This window comes from Akebia trifoliata, chromosome 11 (genome assembly GCF_017979445.1).
Source record: "Akebia trifoliata isolate Shusen 1 chromosome 11, ASM1797944v1, whole genome shotgun sequence".
Classification (NCBI taxonomy): Eukaryota; Viridiplantae; Streptophyta; class Magnoliopsida; order Ranunculales; family Lardizabalaceae; genus Akebia; species Akebia trifoliata.
In genome coordinates, this window is record NC_141385.1 from 6,188,241 (window position 1) to 6,207,335 (window position 19,095).

The window sequence follows — 19,095 nt, forward strand, 5'->3', positions numbered from 1 at the left end:
TCCCTAACCCACCCGAGTTGTAGCCCTAGCCATACTACAAGTCATTATATTTTATTGGATCTTGTTAATGTGTGACCTAAGGGCACACATTAAAGTGCATTAATTACACGAGAAATTAAAATTTGTACCGAAAATGCCCTAAAAAAATCATATTTTTTACCAAATTACCCCCAAATGCTTATTCCCAATGTGTATTTATTGCACTTTAACATGCCCTTACAACACACATTAAAAAGACCTCATTTTATTCAATAGTAAATCTGACCATCATAATAGAATATTGATCGATTATGATATCGATTAGCAATAAATTAATATTTTAATATGTTTTGTCAACAAGAATATTATTGCACATGAAAGGTTTCAACTAATGTATAATTATGTAATTTTCCACCTATATATCTAGGAAAACTATTATCTTTTGTTATTTGTCAAGAAATGCAAAAAAGACCAAACGAAGGTCAACCAAGTTAGGTTTTTCATCTTAGGAGAATAATTCCAACTTTTTGGGAGTGAGATTTGGGGAGGATCAACCATCTACAAATGTTAAATCAAGGTTCAGGAGATGACAAAAATAGTGAGTCCTCTTAGGACCATTTAAAAATATGGAAGCATTGAAAACAAATGAACTAGATTCAAAAGATTAGTTATTTGACTTCTAGGACTAAATTGATTTATTGGATATTTTTCGACTCGATCAGATGCCCATTAGAAATCAAGTCCATGTCCATCTTTTGGAAATTGTTTCTATTTCTATATTTGTTTCTTCCCCATTTTATTCTTCTATTTTGTAGGTTAGCATAAAGTTGTAAAAATAATCAAACAATCAACATCAGGTTCCCCCATATTATGGGCCTATAGTTTTTAAATGATAAAAATACAAACCATAAGATCAATATCTCCCCCATAAGTATCCTTGTCCTACTTGATTTCCCATTCCACCATTATTGCTAGAGACTTTTAGTGTCACTGAAAGCTAATTGAAGGCCAAATTGTTAAAATACAATTCATTTTTAAATAATAAGTAATACACAAAATTTTAATTTTTAAATAATAATTTTAATTTTTTAAAGTTCCACAAATTCAAATTAAAAATAATAATATTATAAAAGTTCCCAAATTTTGAAATCAGCATTAAAAGAACTTAATTTTGGATGAATAATTTCCGATGAAAATGAAGGATGTGTAATTATAAAAGAATCCCACGAATAAATAAGGACAACCCACACCATAGCCAATTTTTTTTTTTATGTATATGAGTTAAAAATTTTAGAATGAGCCAATTTTTTATGAGAATGATTTATATGGTCTGGAGATCATCCTCACAAAAAAATCAACCCATTCCAAAACTTCTAACTATATCAAAACTGGTTTTAAAAAAAAGAGAGGATGATTTACGGTTCTTGAACTTATTTTGATGGGGTTAGAAGTTTCAGGATGGGTTGATTTTTGGTGAGGATAATATTTTCATTGGAGAGATCATCCTCATCAAAAATCAACTCATTCCGAAACTTTTAACCCATATAAGATAAAATAATTCGACCATGGCATGGGTTTATTGATTTGTGGGGTGCTTATATAATTATGTATGGGATATAAGAGGTAATATCCTTTTAAGTATAAGGGCATACTTGTCCGTGTCGAAAAAAAGAAGTGCTTACCACTTCAGCGTAAAATTAAACATCAAAATAGTATTGTATTTTTTTCACTTATTTTTAACTATGAGCAAACTCGTTAATTTGACAAAAAAAATGATGAAATTTTTTTTATTATAACATTAAGCGTTGAAAATTAGCGCAAACAAACAGTGCCTTAGTATCTAAGATGCCAATTGAACTCCACTTAAACCCATCCAACTGAACATGTATGTGTATGTGAAAGAAAGAGGGTTGCAAAACGATCAACCGAATAAGACCTGAAATCCAATCCATTCTGATAACTTAGGATATATTTTTCGATGAGTACTTGACCCGATATCTTATTGAATTTTAGATCTACCATGTCCCAATCCTTATAGAAATAAGATTTGATAAAATATGAGAAAGAATGTAAATTATATTATATTTATTTTATTTAAATATATAAAATTATGTTAGATTAGATAGGATTGATCCCATACTCCCATATAGTCCCCAATGATCCAATCCATAAACATCCCTAGTGCGAAGACCAAGGTGTAAGATTCCATGAAAGTTTGAACCTGTCAAACTAATTAAAGACATTGTTAATAACATAAATAAATAATTCATATGGTCATATATAATTGACTTAATAATATGCTAATAAATGATCTATGACATTTGATCTACAAGACATAATAAAGCTCAAATTGCACAAATCACCATCATGATTGGACAACCAATCCGTATTCCTTAGATATTTAAAACCACAATAAATAATGCTGAAGTGGCTTCAAGATTGTATCTCATATGTCACTGGTAAAAAACACGTAGATGCATTTCATCGAGATACGAGTGAAAAACATATATAATTCCTACTTCCTACGCACTTCCATGCCAGGGAAGTGAGATACGAACCATTTCCTTAAGAGGATAATTTCAGCCATTTTTCACATGAGTGTCGTGACAATATGATGCCCCCTTTTGACACACGGCCTCCTACACCCCTATCATAAAATCGTAGATCATGTCTTCGAGATATACAAGAGAAAGATTTATGATTATGCGTATCCCAAAGAAAATGATCTACGATTTTGAGATGAGAGCATTTGTCTGAGTCATGAGTCAGAGAGAGAGAGAGAGAGAGAGAGAGAGAGAGAGAGAGAGGGGGATTGAATTTGATCAATATTTGACATACCCCCTATCTTTTCAAAATGATAACATGCCCATTGATCTCAATCTTTTCTAATATGTTAATAAATTATGACCTAAATACCTTTATCTGCACCATGTAGTAAAAATCCCTGAGATTCTATTTGCTTGAACATTCAAATCTCTATAAAAATAAGATTGATTTTTAATGTAGAAGAGAAATAAAATTTACAGGTTTTCTATTAAAGATTGAGGAGAAATTGAAATTGATAGTTTGAAGATGAGTTTGAATAAATTATAATAATTTAGCAAAAAGAGCTTGAATTTGACTGATTTTTTTATATAGAAAAATCAAGTGTTTTAGCTAAGGGGTTGAAGATGGTATTTAAGTCATTTTTTTTGTTTAATATCTGACCCTTTATATTAATATCTATACCCAAAAATGAATCCAATCAGATGCTTATTAGATCATTTTCGAATCTAATTTGAACCTTATCAGAATGATTCAAGATTTAATCTAATCCAATCCATTGATAACCCCACAAGAGAGATATCCACTATGAACCACCCAATAAAATTGACTTGAGTCATTTTGTCGAATTGACCAATTTTGATATTTTTCTTAATTAAAAGTTTAAATATGTTATTATCTACAATTCTGTGGACACCTCACATTAGCTCAATGTCTAAAGCAATGCCTCGCCCAATCACCTTGGGGCGGCTCATATTTTTAGAAAACTGTTATTAGCACCTCAACTTTTACTTATCACACCCCAATTAAAAAGAAGGAAAATAAGTATATGATTGAGAATAAGTAAAAGTTAGGGTGCCAAAATTATATTTCATTTTTTTTTATTAGATTTTTATTTGAACCTAATCATAATTGTAAACAATTACTGAAAATGTTTAAACAAATGTTATAATGTTTTTTAACGTCCAAGATAATGATTTGAGCTAAACCTATGTAATGATTAAATGGTGTGTTTTAAATCATAGTTGGGGTGTGAGAAATAATTTAAGAAATTTGGGATGTAATAAGTAAACGTTGGGGTGCCAATAGCAGCTCTCTATTTCTAACCTCTCTATTCAAACCTTTTTGGACGGTCACTCTAAAGGACGACTCATATTTTTAACATTTATTATTTATTCAAACCGTTTTGGACGAGTTTGATAATCACAGGAACGTGGTTCATCAACCGTTGAAAATCGAAAGCAAGTTGATATTCGGCGTGTGGGCCCAATAAATAGTGCCACGTGTCACTATCATGAAGACCTGGCGAAAGAAAGTTCTGTAGATTCTCGGCGCGTTGCGAGGAGGCCAACATGAGAGATGAGACACATTCTCTCTGTTTAAATTCGAAATTTCAAAGATTTTGTGTTTACTTGATTTTGATCATGTGGTGGTGGTTTTCCGTCCCTGATCAATCCGGTTTCTAGTATTCCGTCAACCTCAAAACCACTTTCTGATTAAGAAAAATGGAGAAAGAACCACTTCTACCTTACCTGAACCCTAGAAAAAAACCACTCCAACTCTCATCAACACCACCTTCTCTCTGTCCTCTCCCTGAAGATGGAGAGATCACTCTCCCTCCATTGCTGACCCCACCACCTTTAACTCCATCAGAGCTTAAGGACCGTCTGATCTTCGGACCTTCATCTCCCTCCACTGATCCCAATACCACCATCATCACCCTTGATGCCCTAATCCTAGATTCCTCTTCTCTAAGAGATGACTCTTCCATACCCACCACCACCACCACCACCACCACCACAGCCTCACCATGGGTCCAAGACCCAAATATCTCTCTCTGTAGGACCAAAACCAATCTTCATCGTTCCAGAACTGCCCCTGCCATGGCAGTTATTAACGATTTTGAACACCCACACTCCATACCCAAACCCCAATTCTCTTCTTCCTCGATCGTCCGCCAAGCTTTCTTTCTTCTCGTCGTTTACCTCTCCCTCGGCATCGTAATCTACTCGTTCAATCGTGATCGTTTCTCGGGCACCGAGACTCATCCTATTGTTGACGCCCTTTACTTTTGTATCGTCACCATGTGCACAATTGGGTACGGTGATATTACCCCTAGTAGCACATTGACTAAATTATTTTCGATTATGTTTGTGTTGGTTGGATTCGGATTTATCGATATTTTGCTTAGTGGGATGGTTAGTTATGTTCTTGATTTACAAGAGAATTTGTTATTGAGTGCCGTTAAAGGCGGTGGGGAACACGACATGGCGCGAACATATTTTTTCGATTTAAAAAAGGGGAGGATGAGGATACGAATGAAGGTGGGTTTGGCGTTGGGTGTTGTGGTTCTTTGTATTGGGATTGGTACCGGTGCTATGCATTTTGTCGAGGAGCTTGGATGGTTGGATTCGTTTTATCTTTCGGTTATGTCGGTGACGACGGTTGGGTATGGGGATCAAGCGTTTAAGTCCTTGCCCGGGCGTATGTTTGCCTCAATTTGGCTTTTGGTGTCTACACTTGCTGTTGCTCGTGCTTTCCTTTACTTGGCCGAAGCACGAATTGATAAGCGACATAGGATGATGGCAAATTGGGTGCTCAGTCAGGATATGACGGTCTCTGAGTTTCTTGCAGCTGACATTGACAACAATGGCTTTGTGAGGTTTGTATTTGTATTTCATATGAAATTTTTTATTTAGAATAATTGATTTTGAAATGTTATTATATCTTAATATCACAGATCGCCTATCCTACACATAGGCTGGTTTTACCTTTAAGTCTTGACACGGTCACCTTCCAATAATTACCTTTATATATATAGTTTGTTTGAGACTGATGAGTACTCATTTCAGAGGTTTCAAAAGTATCTACAACTTCTATCACTCTTGAATTTCTGAGATTCCATTATTACAGGCTTCAAACTGGCTAGCATTAATAATATATGCTTTTGGTTTACTGGGAAATTATCGGTAAGGCTGTTGTTACATGATATAAGGATTAAAAAAAGGCTTAGAGAGAAATAATGGATGTAGAAAGTGCCTACAATTGAAACATTTGACCAGTGAGGGCCCTTTGCAACTATTGATACGTTGTTGTTACCAATTTTTCATCATTTTTTCTAAAGCCCATATTTGCCTCTCCTTTTGAATCCACATATTAGCTCATCCGTGTCCTCTATTTTCTTCTTATCATCCAACTTATTCTCCTTCCATCCCTCCAACAAAGTTCTTCATTTGCTCCATTTCACTTACACACACATGCATACTCACTGACATCCCTCCAACAATAGATTTAAAAGGGGTTTTGGAGTCTAGTATCAATCCATTTCCCAGTTAGTAGTTTGCCAAGGGAAGATAAATTTGGGAATGAGTATTAATAAGAGTGTAAATACCAAGTAAGATTTAGGATCCCAAGGAAAGATATGTATGGAAAATAGAGTACTGTCATGTGAGTGGGGGTTTCGTAGATTCCATGATGGGGAGGATGGTTTTTGGTCATAGTTGGCAATTGTGAACTTTCAATATGGAAACCGTTGGTTTTATTCTCGGTATTAGTGAATGGCTCAATAGTTGGATTCCTTAGAAGCTATAGAGACGAGGTGATCATCTTTCTCCTTTTCTCGTCATCATTGTGACGTAGGCTTTGTTTAGATTGACCTTGAGGAAAGTGACATGGGAGTCATCAAAGGTTATCCAGTGGAGTGAATTGACGTATCCATTTCTCATCTCTAGTTTTCCGATGGTACTAATTTTTTTCTTTGAGTGTATTCATCATAGGTTAGATATCTAAGATGTATTCTGTGATGTTTTGAAGTAGTTTTTGGACTTCGGATCAACTTGTCTAAGAATAGAATGTATTGAGTTGTGGAGGTGGCAATTTTGGGAATATAGAAAGAATTGGGTGTTCTTGGGAGGGTACCTCTCATACTTCCTACTTGACTTTCCTTAAGAGTGCTTCTTAGAGATCAAATAACATTTGGGTTATGGGGTGGAATGTTTTGAGAGACATCTTGCTTCATGGAGGAGATTGCTTTTTAAGGAGGCAAGTTTACTTTTTGATCAAAATAACTGTAGCTAATCTTCCTATTTACTAACGAGATTTTTTTCCCTTTGTTCTTGCATGTGTAACACGGAGATTAGAGATTTTATTTAGGGATTTTCTTTTGATGGATGAGGAAGATGAGTTCAATATCCTTGTTGGGCTAGAAGAAATTGTGCTATACTATTATGATAAAAGCAAAGGTGGTTTGGGTTTGAGGCACTTCAAGAATGTCAATTTATCCTCTTAAGGAAATGGTTATGGTGTTCTAGTATGGAGTCATAAGGTTTGTGGAGGAAAGTGATACATTTATAGATATGGGTATTAGTTTTGGAGGTTGGGAAAACATGCTCCCAATTATGATGATTTCAGTGTCTCGAGGAGAATCTACAATGTATTAATTGAGTACGAGAAAAGGGTATAATTTTGGGAGGGGGAATTAATGCAGGGTATGCAAACCAAGCCAACAGTCATGGGTTCTAATGGCAATTTGTAACTGTTTGGGTTTTCACTTGTTAGGGTTCAAATTTAATTTTATCACCTAGTTCTGCCTCAGGAATATATGTAGTGTTGTTCCTGTAAGGACATTTGGTGAGGGGAGGAGACTTTGATCATTTCATTTCTTGCATTATTCCCCATATTAGATTCAAAGGAATTGAGTGTGCAAGATTCTCATTAAGATTGAAAGAGATTGACATGCTTGGAATCTGGCATTTTGAAGAAATATCAATGTATGGGAGCCAGAAAAACTATGGAACTTGTTGGGTTTCTCCAATACAGGAGGGTTACCAATAACAATGAGTATAAAATGGAACGGAAATGGAGCACAGTTGGTCTCATTCTTTACATAGAAACGGCTGTATAGAAGAAGCAACTACTACCTTCTTTCTCACTTTCAATAGGATTCTCTGTAGTTGTACCATCTTCCATCCCCAACCTAACTAAGACACACACATGTATATATGGATATTCTAGTAGTTGAATGATATAACTGAAAACCCATTGTATGGTTCCTTACTTTGACTGTGATATACAATGCTGGGGATATTGTGATGAATGAAAAAAAAAAATTGATAACTTCTTGCTTTCTATATTTATGGGAGCCAAGTTGGTGAAGGTTTGAGAAGAGTTGATCCCCCGACCTAGGTTCAAATCCCGTTGAACCCTCTTTCACCTCCATTAACCTCTAACCCCCTGCTTGCCTATCAAAGAAAATAAAAATAAAAATTTCTTGGCTGCTTTACAAGCGCAATGCTTTAATATTCCAGCTCTGCCCAAAGGCCCAAACTTGTAATCTATGATTCCTATATAATTTATGGGGAAAACTCGTACTTTGTGGCTACAGTTTTATTTTCATTCCCCTGGACTCCCTTAATTTTTATTTGAACCTTGGCACTTTCCAATTTCTCATTTTTGCCATGCCATTGTTCTGACAGGACACTTCATAGGGCAGTAGTATAACATTTCTAGGCTCTTAGAACTAGTTATCCCAAAATGAATTAACATTAAGAGAGTAACTCATGTACTCTAGCAACTTGGGTAGCCATCCAATTCAAATTTTCTTCATGTATAAAATAAAATAAAAAACTAGATTACCACCTAGGAGATCTGTATACCAAAAGTTAATATTTGTATAGCCATGCCGGACACCTACACACTTCGCACCCATGCATCATGTCAAGGTAACTCTATTTATTTATTTTTCCTTTGATTTATATGCTTATATTTTTGTCTCAGGGTTATTTTTAAGTTTTGTGGAATTTTTTGGGTTTCATATCCCTGAATAAAATTGTGATATTTTTCTTTTGTTCTTTTTATACTTGTAGCAAATCTGAATATGTCATATACAAGCTGAAGGAGATGGGGAAGATATCCGAGAAAGACATCCTCCAGATTTGCCATCAGTTTGAAAGGCTAGACGCGGGCAATTGTGGAAAGATAACTCTTGCTGATCTCATGGAAAATCATCACTGATTTATCTAATGGTAGGGTTCCTCCAAATGAAAAAGAGGTGACACCATCAGATCCCCCTTGGGAGGAGGTATAAGACGCAATTTGGAAAGTGTAGCAGAAAAGCTAGGGTAGACCCTAGTCATAATTAAGCAATACATGGCTCCAAGAAGGAACCAATACTGTTCTGTTCTAGCTACGAACGAGCAGTGTCGATATGATGGCTGGTAACATGCCTTTGGATCCAGACCATGAAACTAGTATCGTCTCGTGGAGATACATTTCTAAATATACGGATTGTCCAGATACGATCATTCCTGATGTTGGCCACTGTTGATCTACAAGTTGCGCCATGGATTTGGATGGTCACGATCGACGGACATAATGCTGTTAATGTGGATAGAGATGGATTATAAAGATATATTGTTAATATAAGTTGCATGTTGGAGTTATTTCTTTGGCAAATATATATACCTGTGAGAGATAAAAGGGTATAAGCTTCAATAATTTTGTCTTTCTGTTATTATCCCCATCTTGCTTGTTCAGTGAGCTGGTTGTTTCTTACAACCACTGCATGTCGGATGTAAATGTATAAATGAATGTAATTTTGAGTCATCTTTGTCGAATTCGTTTGTGTTGATGATTGTAGATAAAAACAGTTTTTCTCTAAGCAGATGATGTTTCTTCTTCTATTTATTTATTGGATTGAATTGGGTTAGTGGTATGTCAATGAACATGGGTTTTGATCGTAGTTGTGTGGTATCCGTACCATTTTATTTCTATTCAAAAGAAATGGTTTATGCTTGTTTTTCTTTATTTGGTCTAGTAGGACCATGTGTAGGTTAAGTCGGCCTCCCTCTTGCCATGATTCAAAGTTTCGTTCCGTTCCAGAATGTTTTGCTTGAACATTCCTATTTTTACACTAACGTAAAATTTGGATTTGGGTCGGTATGATTGGGGGCGTATGAATGCCATGAGAAAATGAAAATCTCTGAAACTTAGGAAAATATCAAAAATGAGAGGTTGAGCTTAGCTTAAAACTTGTTGATTTGATCTCAGTGACCTGGTCCAAAGCTAGATGAACTAACTTCGCAAATCAAAGTCATTGAGTCAACTTTTCAATTTAGTTGAATCATGGAAAATGCATTTAGTGAGGTTGGGAATCTCGGTCAAGTTATTTGACTATATATTATACTTTTGTTAAAGAAAATAAAAAAAACTTTATGTTAATATACTTGACTAGGTCAACATCTGTGTTTTGGATTTTCAAACTATGGTTCTTTTTAGTCTAGGAGGTGGGAGAAAAAGGGAAGCGTGCAGAGGCCTTAAAGAGAGCCAAACATTTTTCAAAATATGAGCTTTTCACGTCTTCTAACCCCCATCAAAAGTGATTTACAAATAATTAAACGGTCCACGATTTTTCAAGTTGTAAACTAGGGTTGGAAGTTTCATAATAGGTTAATTTTTTGTGAGGATGATCTCCTCACCATATAGTGGATACTCACAAAAATCAGCCCATTTTGAAATTTCTAACCCATATTTTGACCTGTTTGGCTCTTTAGGGCTTCTGAATGCCCCTAAAGAGATAATCATGACAGAATAACTTTTGGAGAAGGGAAATCATTTTCAGCGTGGTATGGGAAAATATTTTCCATCACAGTGTATAAAATTGCCTTGGGCAGGAAATTGAAAAATCTGTAATCACATATCTAAAAAATTAGCATTTCCCCAACAACAATCATTTTCCCATTCATTTCAATTCACAATTATAGACCTTGAATGTTCAGAAAAGTTTCAACGATTTTTCTCATGATCAAAATATTACATCAAAACAAGATTTTAAACCTTGTTCTTAGGCGCTCTCTATCAAATGTGCTTTGCTTCCTTCTTGAGTAAGTTAAAACTACAATTCATGTTCCTGTGAGCTCCGAAGGAAAATTCTTGCATCGGCGAGAATTTCTAGGTAAGCAGTTGTATTGAAATATTGTAGGCAAAACCCAGATCAAGCATTTCTGTACCTCTAAAGAAAATGATTGCAGTTTCAATTCCAAGAATAAGTGTAACCCAAAGAAGATAATTTCAAAGGTTAGCGAACGAATTTTGATAATTTTTGAATATGCATGGTGGTTCATACAATTCAAATTCAGGGTTGACATCCCTGGTTTTGTGTCGTCGCTCAATTGAAGGATTGGACTAATATTTTGATCGTAGCTTTTACGAGCTTTCTTTTATAGAGGATTTGCACTAAGGATAATAATCTTGAATTTTGTATCTTTAGACACTAGTCATGAATAAAATTAATTGTTAGTATTCAAATGGAAACACATTGCAATCAGCAGACCCCAAATTTCTAGAATAAGGCTTTGATGATGATAATGATGACGATGACGATGACATGGAGCCAACACTTATTTTTTGGGGCATTCCCAACTTTGTGTAATATAAGAATAATAAATCATGTCATAGTCCTACATCATGGATGCTATATGAACATAAGCTAGGTGCCAATTTTTCCGTTTATTGGAAACTATGACCACTAAAAAAAACAAATAATAAAGTTGCAGATGTTGGATATACATACAGCACCCAATTTTCTGATTTTGGCATATGAAGGACATGAGAGTATAGTTCCAGCTTAGTGTTGGATTCTGGAATAATTTTATGTACCATCAAGATTGTGCTTAACTGGGAAAATTGCCCCTAATGACAGCTTGCACAGGTGGCTTCTAACTGTTCTTGCCTTGAAATCTTGAAGAGAGCTGCACAAGAAAGCAATGAAACTCGTTAAGGCAGAAGGGTAAGGACAATATGATGAAAAACCAAATTATGGATACAACTATTTACAATCACACAGTTTTATTTTTTATTTTTTAATTCGGAAACATGATATAGCTATTGAAAGCAGGCCCAGTTGTCTGCTTTGTTAGTTAGTAGAAGGAATCTTCTATACCCAACATGCTGCTCCTGCTCCGGAAATCCGCACCTACTCCCGCTTCTGATAATAAAAATAATTAGTTTCTAGTTTTCGATGACACTCCCAATCCTACATGCTTCCAGTAACTAAAATTTGTTATTTGAGCTTTTATATTGGTGTTATATAGTGGGACCCACTGTTCATGCAAGTAGCATGAAAGCATTTTGAAAAAAAAATGATAATGAAAAATTGGAATGAGATGACATGCAAATTTAAAATTTAATTTGTTATAATGTTGTTATATTATAACAAATTAAATTTTAATTAGAGGATAAAAAACACCTTTTTGAAGTAGGTTCCCCTTGGTACTTCTAGGTGGATCTCAAAATATCCCTTCTGCAAATGTAAAGGGAGGACTACAGTAAGTTCGAAGGCGAAAAATTGCAGCAACGCAGCGACATAGACTGCAGTTAGACATGTAATGGTAATAGACCATCGAGGGAAAAAAAATCCCTAGTCTACTTTGGCATCCGTAATTTAGAATGGGCTTAGTTGTTGCTCAATATAGAGTTGAATGGAAAAATAGGAGTCATGTTGACAACCGTAATATCTGAAATAAGGCGTATATGATGACAACGACATCCACGATGGATTCAGTGGGCTTAAGATAAAACTCCAATTTAAAAAAGGTGAAAAGGAAAACTGAATGGTGTTCATGAGCACAAAGTTATAAGTTATAACCAATAATCCATAAGACTTCGGTCTCTCTCACCTGCCTGTGATAACAGATACAATGGAATGAAGCTTTATTTTATCCCTGCTTTCATCTCTATGATGCTCGCAATCCTGTGAAATATAAATCTCAGAATAAGACTCACAGAGATATTTCAATGAAAACTTTTCAATAATTAGTAAATAGTTAAATTTTTAAGGAAATCACCGTAAATGTTTTACGTCATTGATAGTGAAAAAAGATAAAAGCAAAGAAGCCTAATATTCACCTATTAAGTTCACTTGTACAATTACCTCCCTCTAATTCCACGCACATTCTCAAGAATTTCCAGTGTTTGCTGCACCTTTGGGTTTTTCGGCTTCTCTTCACTTTCCAGTACCAGCGTTGAGAGCCTTAAAACTGTGACAAGTTCTACTTCAATTTTGTTGAGTTGTTGATCCACGTGTTCAAGGAAATGCTCATATGAGTATATTCCCTTCAGGCTACTTATCAAGTCATTTTCATTCCAAATGTCCATGCTCACAGTCTCATCTTCAATATCCTCTTGATGACAATTGACGGGTAGGTTTGCTTTACTCTCTTCTAGAGACTGCAGCTCTTGATCCTCAGCACGTTTCACGGAAACTGGGTCAAAGTCTTCGTTTTCGTCCAAATCATCTGAAGGGTTTTCCTTCGGGGAGATAATCCGAACAGTACCAGAAGCATCTTCTTTGCCAACTTCAAGACTCAAAGCAACATTTCCGACTAGCTGTGTTTCCTTTACAGAAATTGCCTGAAACCACATAAGGCTTCCAATCGTATAATTTGCTTTAAGTTTCAACTCTTGAATTCCAACACAAACTAGAAAAATAAGCATTTTCCATGACAATTACATTTACGAGGAAGAAAACTCAAGTAGGTACATTGAAGAAGAATGAGGACATACTGTAGACTGAAGTATGATCCTAGTGCTTCCCCAATTAAATATTTTATTATGAGGGTTGGCAACGATTCCACATGGGATTTTGGGTTCAGGATGAATCTCAATGATAGGGAACTGCATTGAAGAGCATTCCATTAGTTGAAAAAATGAGGATGAATTAGGTCTGAGAAAGGGATGGATGCCTCTTGGTTAGAACTTTCTACAAGGCACTAATCCAATCTCGGTCACACTTTCCAACCTCATTTGTGTGAGGTTCCAACATTCTGTCCAAAATCACCCTTTTTTGTGTGTACTGCCTCTAAATAAAATCCTAACCACTGATTATATAACAATCCGTAAGTGGATTATTACAGACGTCTGTTCTATGTGCATATTTAGTGGGGAAACAATGACAACAGGTCCTTTCTTTCCTTCGAATTATTATTTTTAACTCAATGTTTTGTCACCATATCAGTGACACCAAACATTTAGATGAGGCTAGTATATCCTCTTGCATTTCCTTTAAGGAAGCATATTACTCAATACTGTGTCTCTATATTGGTGCAACAACGAACTTTGTGATCATTTTCTGTATACGTTCTTTAAAATAATTTGGAAGATCAATTTATTTTAGGCCTACCTTAAGTGTATGAACTTAATTAGTGTAAGATGTAAAATTCATTTCGGAAGAGTTGGACTCCAACAAAAAAGTTGGGGAGTGCCTCATTAAATTATGTTAACCAACCAACTACTCTAAAAGACCGATCTGTTGGAGAAGGGGAGAACTATGAATATAAGAGGGGTTGCGGGGCTTAACTGGGGTATGACTCACCCGAGAGTGGAGGAAAATACACACTCAACAAATTCGATAATTCAATGTGATATGATTTTCTGTGATAAAATAGTGGGAGTAGAATAACTTTCATGAGAGATTTTGATGATTTGGTGAACATAAATGAAATGGACCACATCCAATGGTTTTTTTCACTTGAAGGGATGATGAAAGTGAATCTATCACAAGCATGCTTGATAGGTTTTTGGTCACGCGTAGTTGTGGTCTCTTCTAATGTTATCCAAGCAATCATTCACAAGGCACCATTGGATCAAACACTTGTGCTAGATTTTGGGGAACCAATATTGACTTATGCTGTTTCATTATAAACATGCAACTAAACTACACAAATTCATTGTCGCAATAGAAAAAAACTTGGAAGCCCTTTGGTTGTGAAGGTAAGATGAGTTGTGTTTAGAAAAACTACAATGCTTTAAAGCTAGAAATGTAAAAAAATAAAATTAGGAAGTTTTGGTAGGATAAAATCGAAGAACAAGTTATCGAAGGAGATTATGATCACAAAAGAAGAAGTTAGTCCAATTTCCAATGAGAAGGAATAAGAAGAGTGAGTAATCATGGTTCAAACTTCAAAGTTCAGTGCCGTTTTGGAAATTTTCCTTGGAACATTCCAGTTTCAACCTAAGCAAAATGAAAATTTTCTTTCAAACATTCAATGTTTCGGGAATGTTTCGAATTGTCTTGGTTGTCAAAACTGCTTCAGTTTTTCTCTGGACTAAAACATTTCATGGAAACAAGATTTTAAACCTCTTGAGTAATCATGAAAAAAGAATTCTTAAATATTATGAAAACAAAGGAGATGAGTTCGCACAAAAAAATCAAGAATAAGATGGAGATTGGAAAAGTATCTCGAAAATATTGAACGGATTTTTGAAGGGCATTCAATGTAGGCTTAGTAGGATTGTCAAAAGATGATTATGGAAGGATATTTGATGAGAGGACAGTTCCCTTTGGTCCAAATTTTCAATGATCAACTCTTTGTCGAATTGCAAAGGTGCCTTGGTTCAGTACTGTCCCCAAGATAATGAGTTATGGAATCTGGACTTGAGAAGAAACATGAACAATTGAAAATTTGGCGATCTCGCTAACTGTCTAGTGTCTAAATCCAGAATTTTACCATCAATGGTAGAAGAATGATTTCAAATTATCCAGTATGCTTCTTGTTCTTGAGGTTTTTTTTTTTTTTTATGTTTTCAAATTATTTATTTTATTTCCCTTCTTTCATCAACTTTATGATGTTTATAGATTTTTAAATATCTAGTACATGTATATACAATATAAAATCAATCCCAGATGAATGCAAAAGAGAACTTACTCATTCTAGCAGGTCAGAAGCTGTTTTGGCACATATCTACGTGCCAACACCATCTATCTAATGATCTATCTTCAAGACACTTATCCTTCAAAGCCACTAAGACCAAGCCCAATGACTCAAAATTTTGGACACAATCATCATGAATCTCATAAATAAATACCTACAAAATTGTATTAATAGACTTTATGCCCTTCTTTAGATACCTTTATCCTGACACAGAGTGAAATTTAACTTATCAATATTGTCTGACCCATCTTGACAACACTTGAAAGAGAACCAAGAGAAAAGTGCTTTCTGACTTCAATCTTCTTATTCACAAAAGACCAGATCGAGGGAGGTGTATTGGAGAGGAACTTAGATCAAGTTGGTCCTCTTATGCACATAACATTGATCATCTTTTGCTTTACAATGTAAGTAGAAGCCCACGGTGAGTATTGGTCTGAGACGTGAAAAAAAAGAATATTAAGACAGAATTATGCGACTTGGAGAAGAGAACTAACTTTCAGGCCGACAAACATGGTTTCTGAAAGTATTATTAAGTAAATTCTAGCACACAAGCAATACACGAAAAATATTTTTCATTTCAATTAGTCAAAAACAATCATCTCATGAGAAACAATAACAACATAGATAACTTGAAGCAATGTATACACAATTACCTGGAGGTGTAATAAAAATCTCATATTGTAATCTAAGAAAAAAGAATGAGGTTGATATATCAAACTGGATTTGCTTTGGTCACAATTCATCATCATCATCATCATCATCATCATATGAGCCTTATCCCAACTATTTGGGACTTGGGGCACAAATTTAAAATGATATATTGGACTTGAACTTGATTTATTTAAAACTAATTTTAAATATACGAGTAACTCCCATTAGTGTTGAACATAAAGAAATCAAGACACTAGTTTTCTGTGTAGAGAATGATTAGTTGCACCTCATTAAGCTTTCCTAAAAGCTCATCAAGCAACTCGATGCGGCTCTTTGACTTCTCCAAAGCTTGCACCACCTTTTTCTTTTGAACAAGTAGCTCTCTTGCTTCATTTTCCTTCCCAATTTGAACATCTACAGCTGCCTGTCGTTGAAGCTTCTCTGCTGCCTCTGACAATCTCAAAAGCCTCGATCGTGCATTATTTGCTGAAACAACAAACGTTTACTATGTTATAAGTTAAAAGTCTATGAGTATGAACGTGACAACATACCAATCCAAAGCAATTACACTGAGAAGTATCCTAAAACCTAGGTAACAAATCCTAGTCATCCATATAAAGTAACATAAATGTTTCGCTAATAATGACTAAAACAACTCCTAATTTTCATTATGTTATACCAAAACTTTGAAAATGATTTTTGATGCACCGAACATCAGAACCTTCAATCCCATAATGGGCTCACCAAGGATTTGAAGGTCTTTCAATCAGGTATAGCATCACCCCCTAACACTCGGCAGAAATTGCTAACACATCATTCCGATATTGTTCAACAAATTGGTCTTTTTTTTCCCGTTAAAAGTTTGACAATTTAAACCTGCATATGTACACCACCCTTTGGGTCTATGGGCACATAGCAATCACCAGATAAAAGTTGCCGTCTTCATGGGTGACCGGGCAACGAAGCAGAAGGTGATTAACAGTTTCCTCATCAAGCTTGCACAGAGGAAAATAATTTGTGGAAATTAAATGTCTATTTATAACATTATCCATATTAAGGATTACATTCCAAGAAGCAGACCAAATGAAGAAAGAAATATTATTCATGTTGCCAAATCCAATATTTAGGACAGAACAATAGATAGTGAAAGGTTATCTAGGATTCAATCTCACCTAAACAGATGGAAAAAAATTCTAACTTTCTTAATTTTTCGGAAACCCAATTATTCAATTTTGGCAAAATATTCAAAAACCCATTTCAATTTTGATAAACACAAATGTTCTCACACAGATGATTAAGGGCAATAATAAAGATGAAATATATTATAATAAAAAAAAGAAAAAAAGTAACTAAGGGTGTAGAGTAGAAGGGTCGATGTTTCTCAAAGAGAAGATCAAAAGCACAGACCTTTAGTTCTTGTTTTCTCTGCTTCGATGTGAAGTTGGTCCAGCTGAGTTCGAAACTGCTCTGAATGGCTCATGCGAGCTGCCATTAATGTTGTTCTAAGATGAGGCCTTTGAGGAGCAAAAATTACAGTAGAAATCAAAAGAGAAACCATCTCTGTCTCCCTATCTCTCTGCACTGTTCGTATGACAAGGCCTCAAGGGAAGAAGTAATGTAAAACCAATGATGTCAACGGGTCGGTTCGGTTTTATCCTGAACCGGAACCTTAATAAATCTAGAAGTTAGATCCAAACTCTACCATAAAAAAATCCGATGCCCATGAGGTAGGTCTGTCAATGGGTGGGCCCTGCAGCCTTTAAATGGCGTTAACTATTAAATGTCTTAAAATCTAGCCCAGATTCGGCCTGTAATAGTTAGGCTGGGCCGTGCTGGCTTGGGCTAAATAATGAAACTGACAGATCCAAGCCTTGCCCACGTGTATTCGGGCCAATTATGTGAAATGGAACTCATATCTTCACACATAATCCTGAGTTCCTGACTGTAAATCCAACAGGATGGAATATACATGTCGAGAATAATTTAGTATCTCTTAGATAAATCCTGACCGTTGGATTTCTTATTTACATGGTTACGATTGTGTATGAATATACGAGTTCACTTTCATGAAAAATAATCATATTTTAGAAGGTTCAGATTGTGCTGATTTTTTAAAAAAATAAGCCCAATCTGAAACTTCTAACCCTATCAAAAGTGATTTAGAATGTGGATCATCAATTTTTTACCAAAAGTTTGTAAACCACTTTTGATGGATTTAGAAGTTTCATATTGGACTCATTTTTTGTTAGAATGATCTTCTCACCATAGAGATCATACTCACAAAAAATCAGCTCAATCCAAAATTTCTAACCCATATTTTGAAAAATGATTGTTTTTACATATGTTTTTAATTATGTCCGCCCCCTTTTATACTTATATATATATATATAGGGTCCCGTTCGCCACCCTTAGTTTTACCACACACTTTAACAAACGCGTTTTGTCTTACATGGGTTAGAAGTTTCGGGATGAGCTGATTTTTGGTGAGGAAATCATCCTCAACAAAAATCAGCTTATTCCAAAACTTCTAACCCCATCAAAATTGATTTACAAAAAATGGACGGTCCACGATTTTTCAACGTGTAAACATGGGGCTAAACATTTCGGAATGGGCTGATTTTTGGGGAGGATGATCTTCTAATCATAGAGATCATCCTCACCAAAAATCAGCTCATTCCAAAACTTCTAACCCATGTAGGACAAAAAACGTTTGTTAAAGTGTGTGGTAAAACTTAGGGTGCTGAACATTTCCCATATATATATAGGGAAATGTTCAGCAACAAACATTTTGGCAAAACATGGGTTAAAGGTTTTGGAATGAGCTGATTTTTGGTGAGGATGATCTCTACGGTGAGGAGATCATTATCACCAAAAATCAGCCCATTCCAAAACTTCTAACCCCATCAAAACTGGTTTACAAAAAATGGACGGTCCACGATTTTTCAACTTGTAAACTGGGGCTAGAAGTTTTGGAATGGGCTGATTTTTGGTGAGG

General features: G+C 35.3%; 2 protein-coding genes across 9 annotated transcripts; one reads left to right on the forward strand and one right to left on the reverse strand.

Annotated features, from left to right (window-relative positions):
• The first annotated feature begins 4,047 nt into the window (after positions 1-4,047).
• LOC147390589 (two-pore potassium channel 3-like) lies at positions 4,048-9,453 on the forward strand. The gene is made up of 2 exons (XM_086457477.1): positions 4,048-5,404; positions 8,607-9,453. The coding sequence occupies exons 1-2, from the start codon at positions 4,248-4,250 to the stop codon at positions 8,752-8,754; spliced, it is 1,305 nt and encodes a 434-aa protein (XP_086313603.1). The 5' UTR covers positions 4,048-4,247; the 3' UTR covers positions 8,755-9,453.
• A 1,685-nt stretch (positions 9,454-11,138) lies between these two features.
• LOC147390590 (forkhead-associated domain protein) lies at positions 11,139-17,696 on the reverse strand. Of its 8 annotated transcripts, none has more exons than XR_015182547.1 (7): positions 17,508-17,696; positions 16,387-16,586; positions 12,671-13,149; positions 12,421-12,490; positions 11,987-12,040; positions 11,681-11,725; positions 11,398-11,489 (listed from the first exon to the last, which is right to left on the reverse strand). XR_015182547.1 is itself a non-coding variant. In XM_086457479.1 (5 exons), the coding sequence occupies exons 1-4, from the start codon at positions 17,656-17,658 to the stop codon at positions 12,451-12,453; spliced, it is 870 nt and encodes a 289-aa protein (XP_086313605.1). In that variant the 5' UTR covers positions 17,659-17,696; the 3' UTR covers positions 11,139-11,489; positions 12,421-12,450. The 8 variants fall into 8 exon arrangements, 2 of the variants coding, with proteins under 2 accessions (XP_086313605.1, XP_086313604.1); XR_015182544.1 differs by having other exon boundaries at positions 12,417-12,490; XR_015182548.1 differs by having other exon boundaries at positions 12,417-12,490; positions 12,646-13,149.
• Between the last annotated feature and the right edge of the window lie 1,399 nt (positions 17,697-19,095).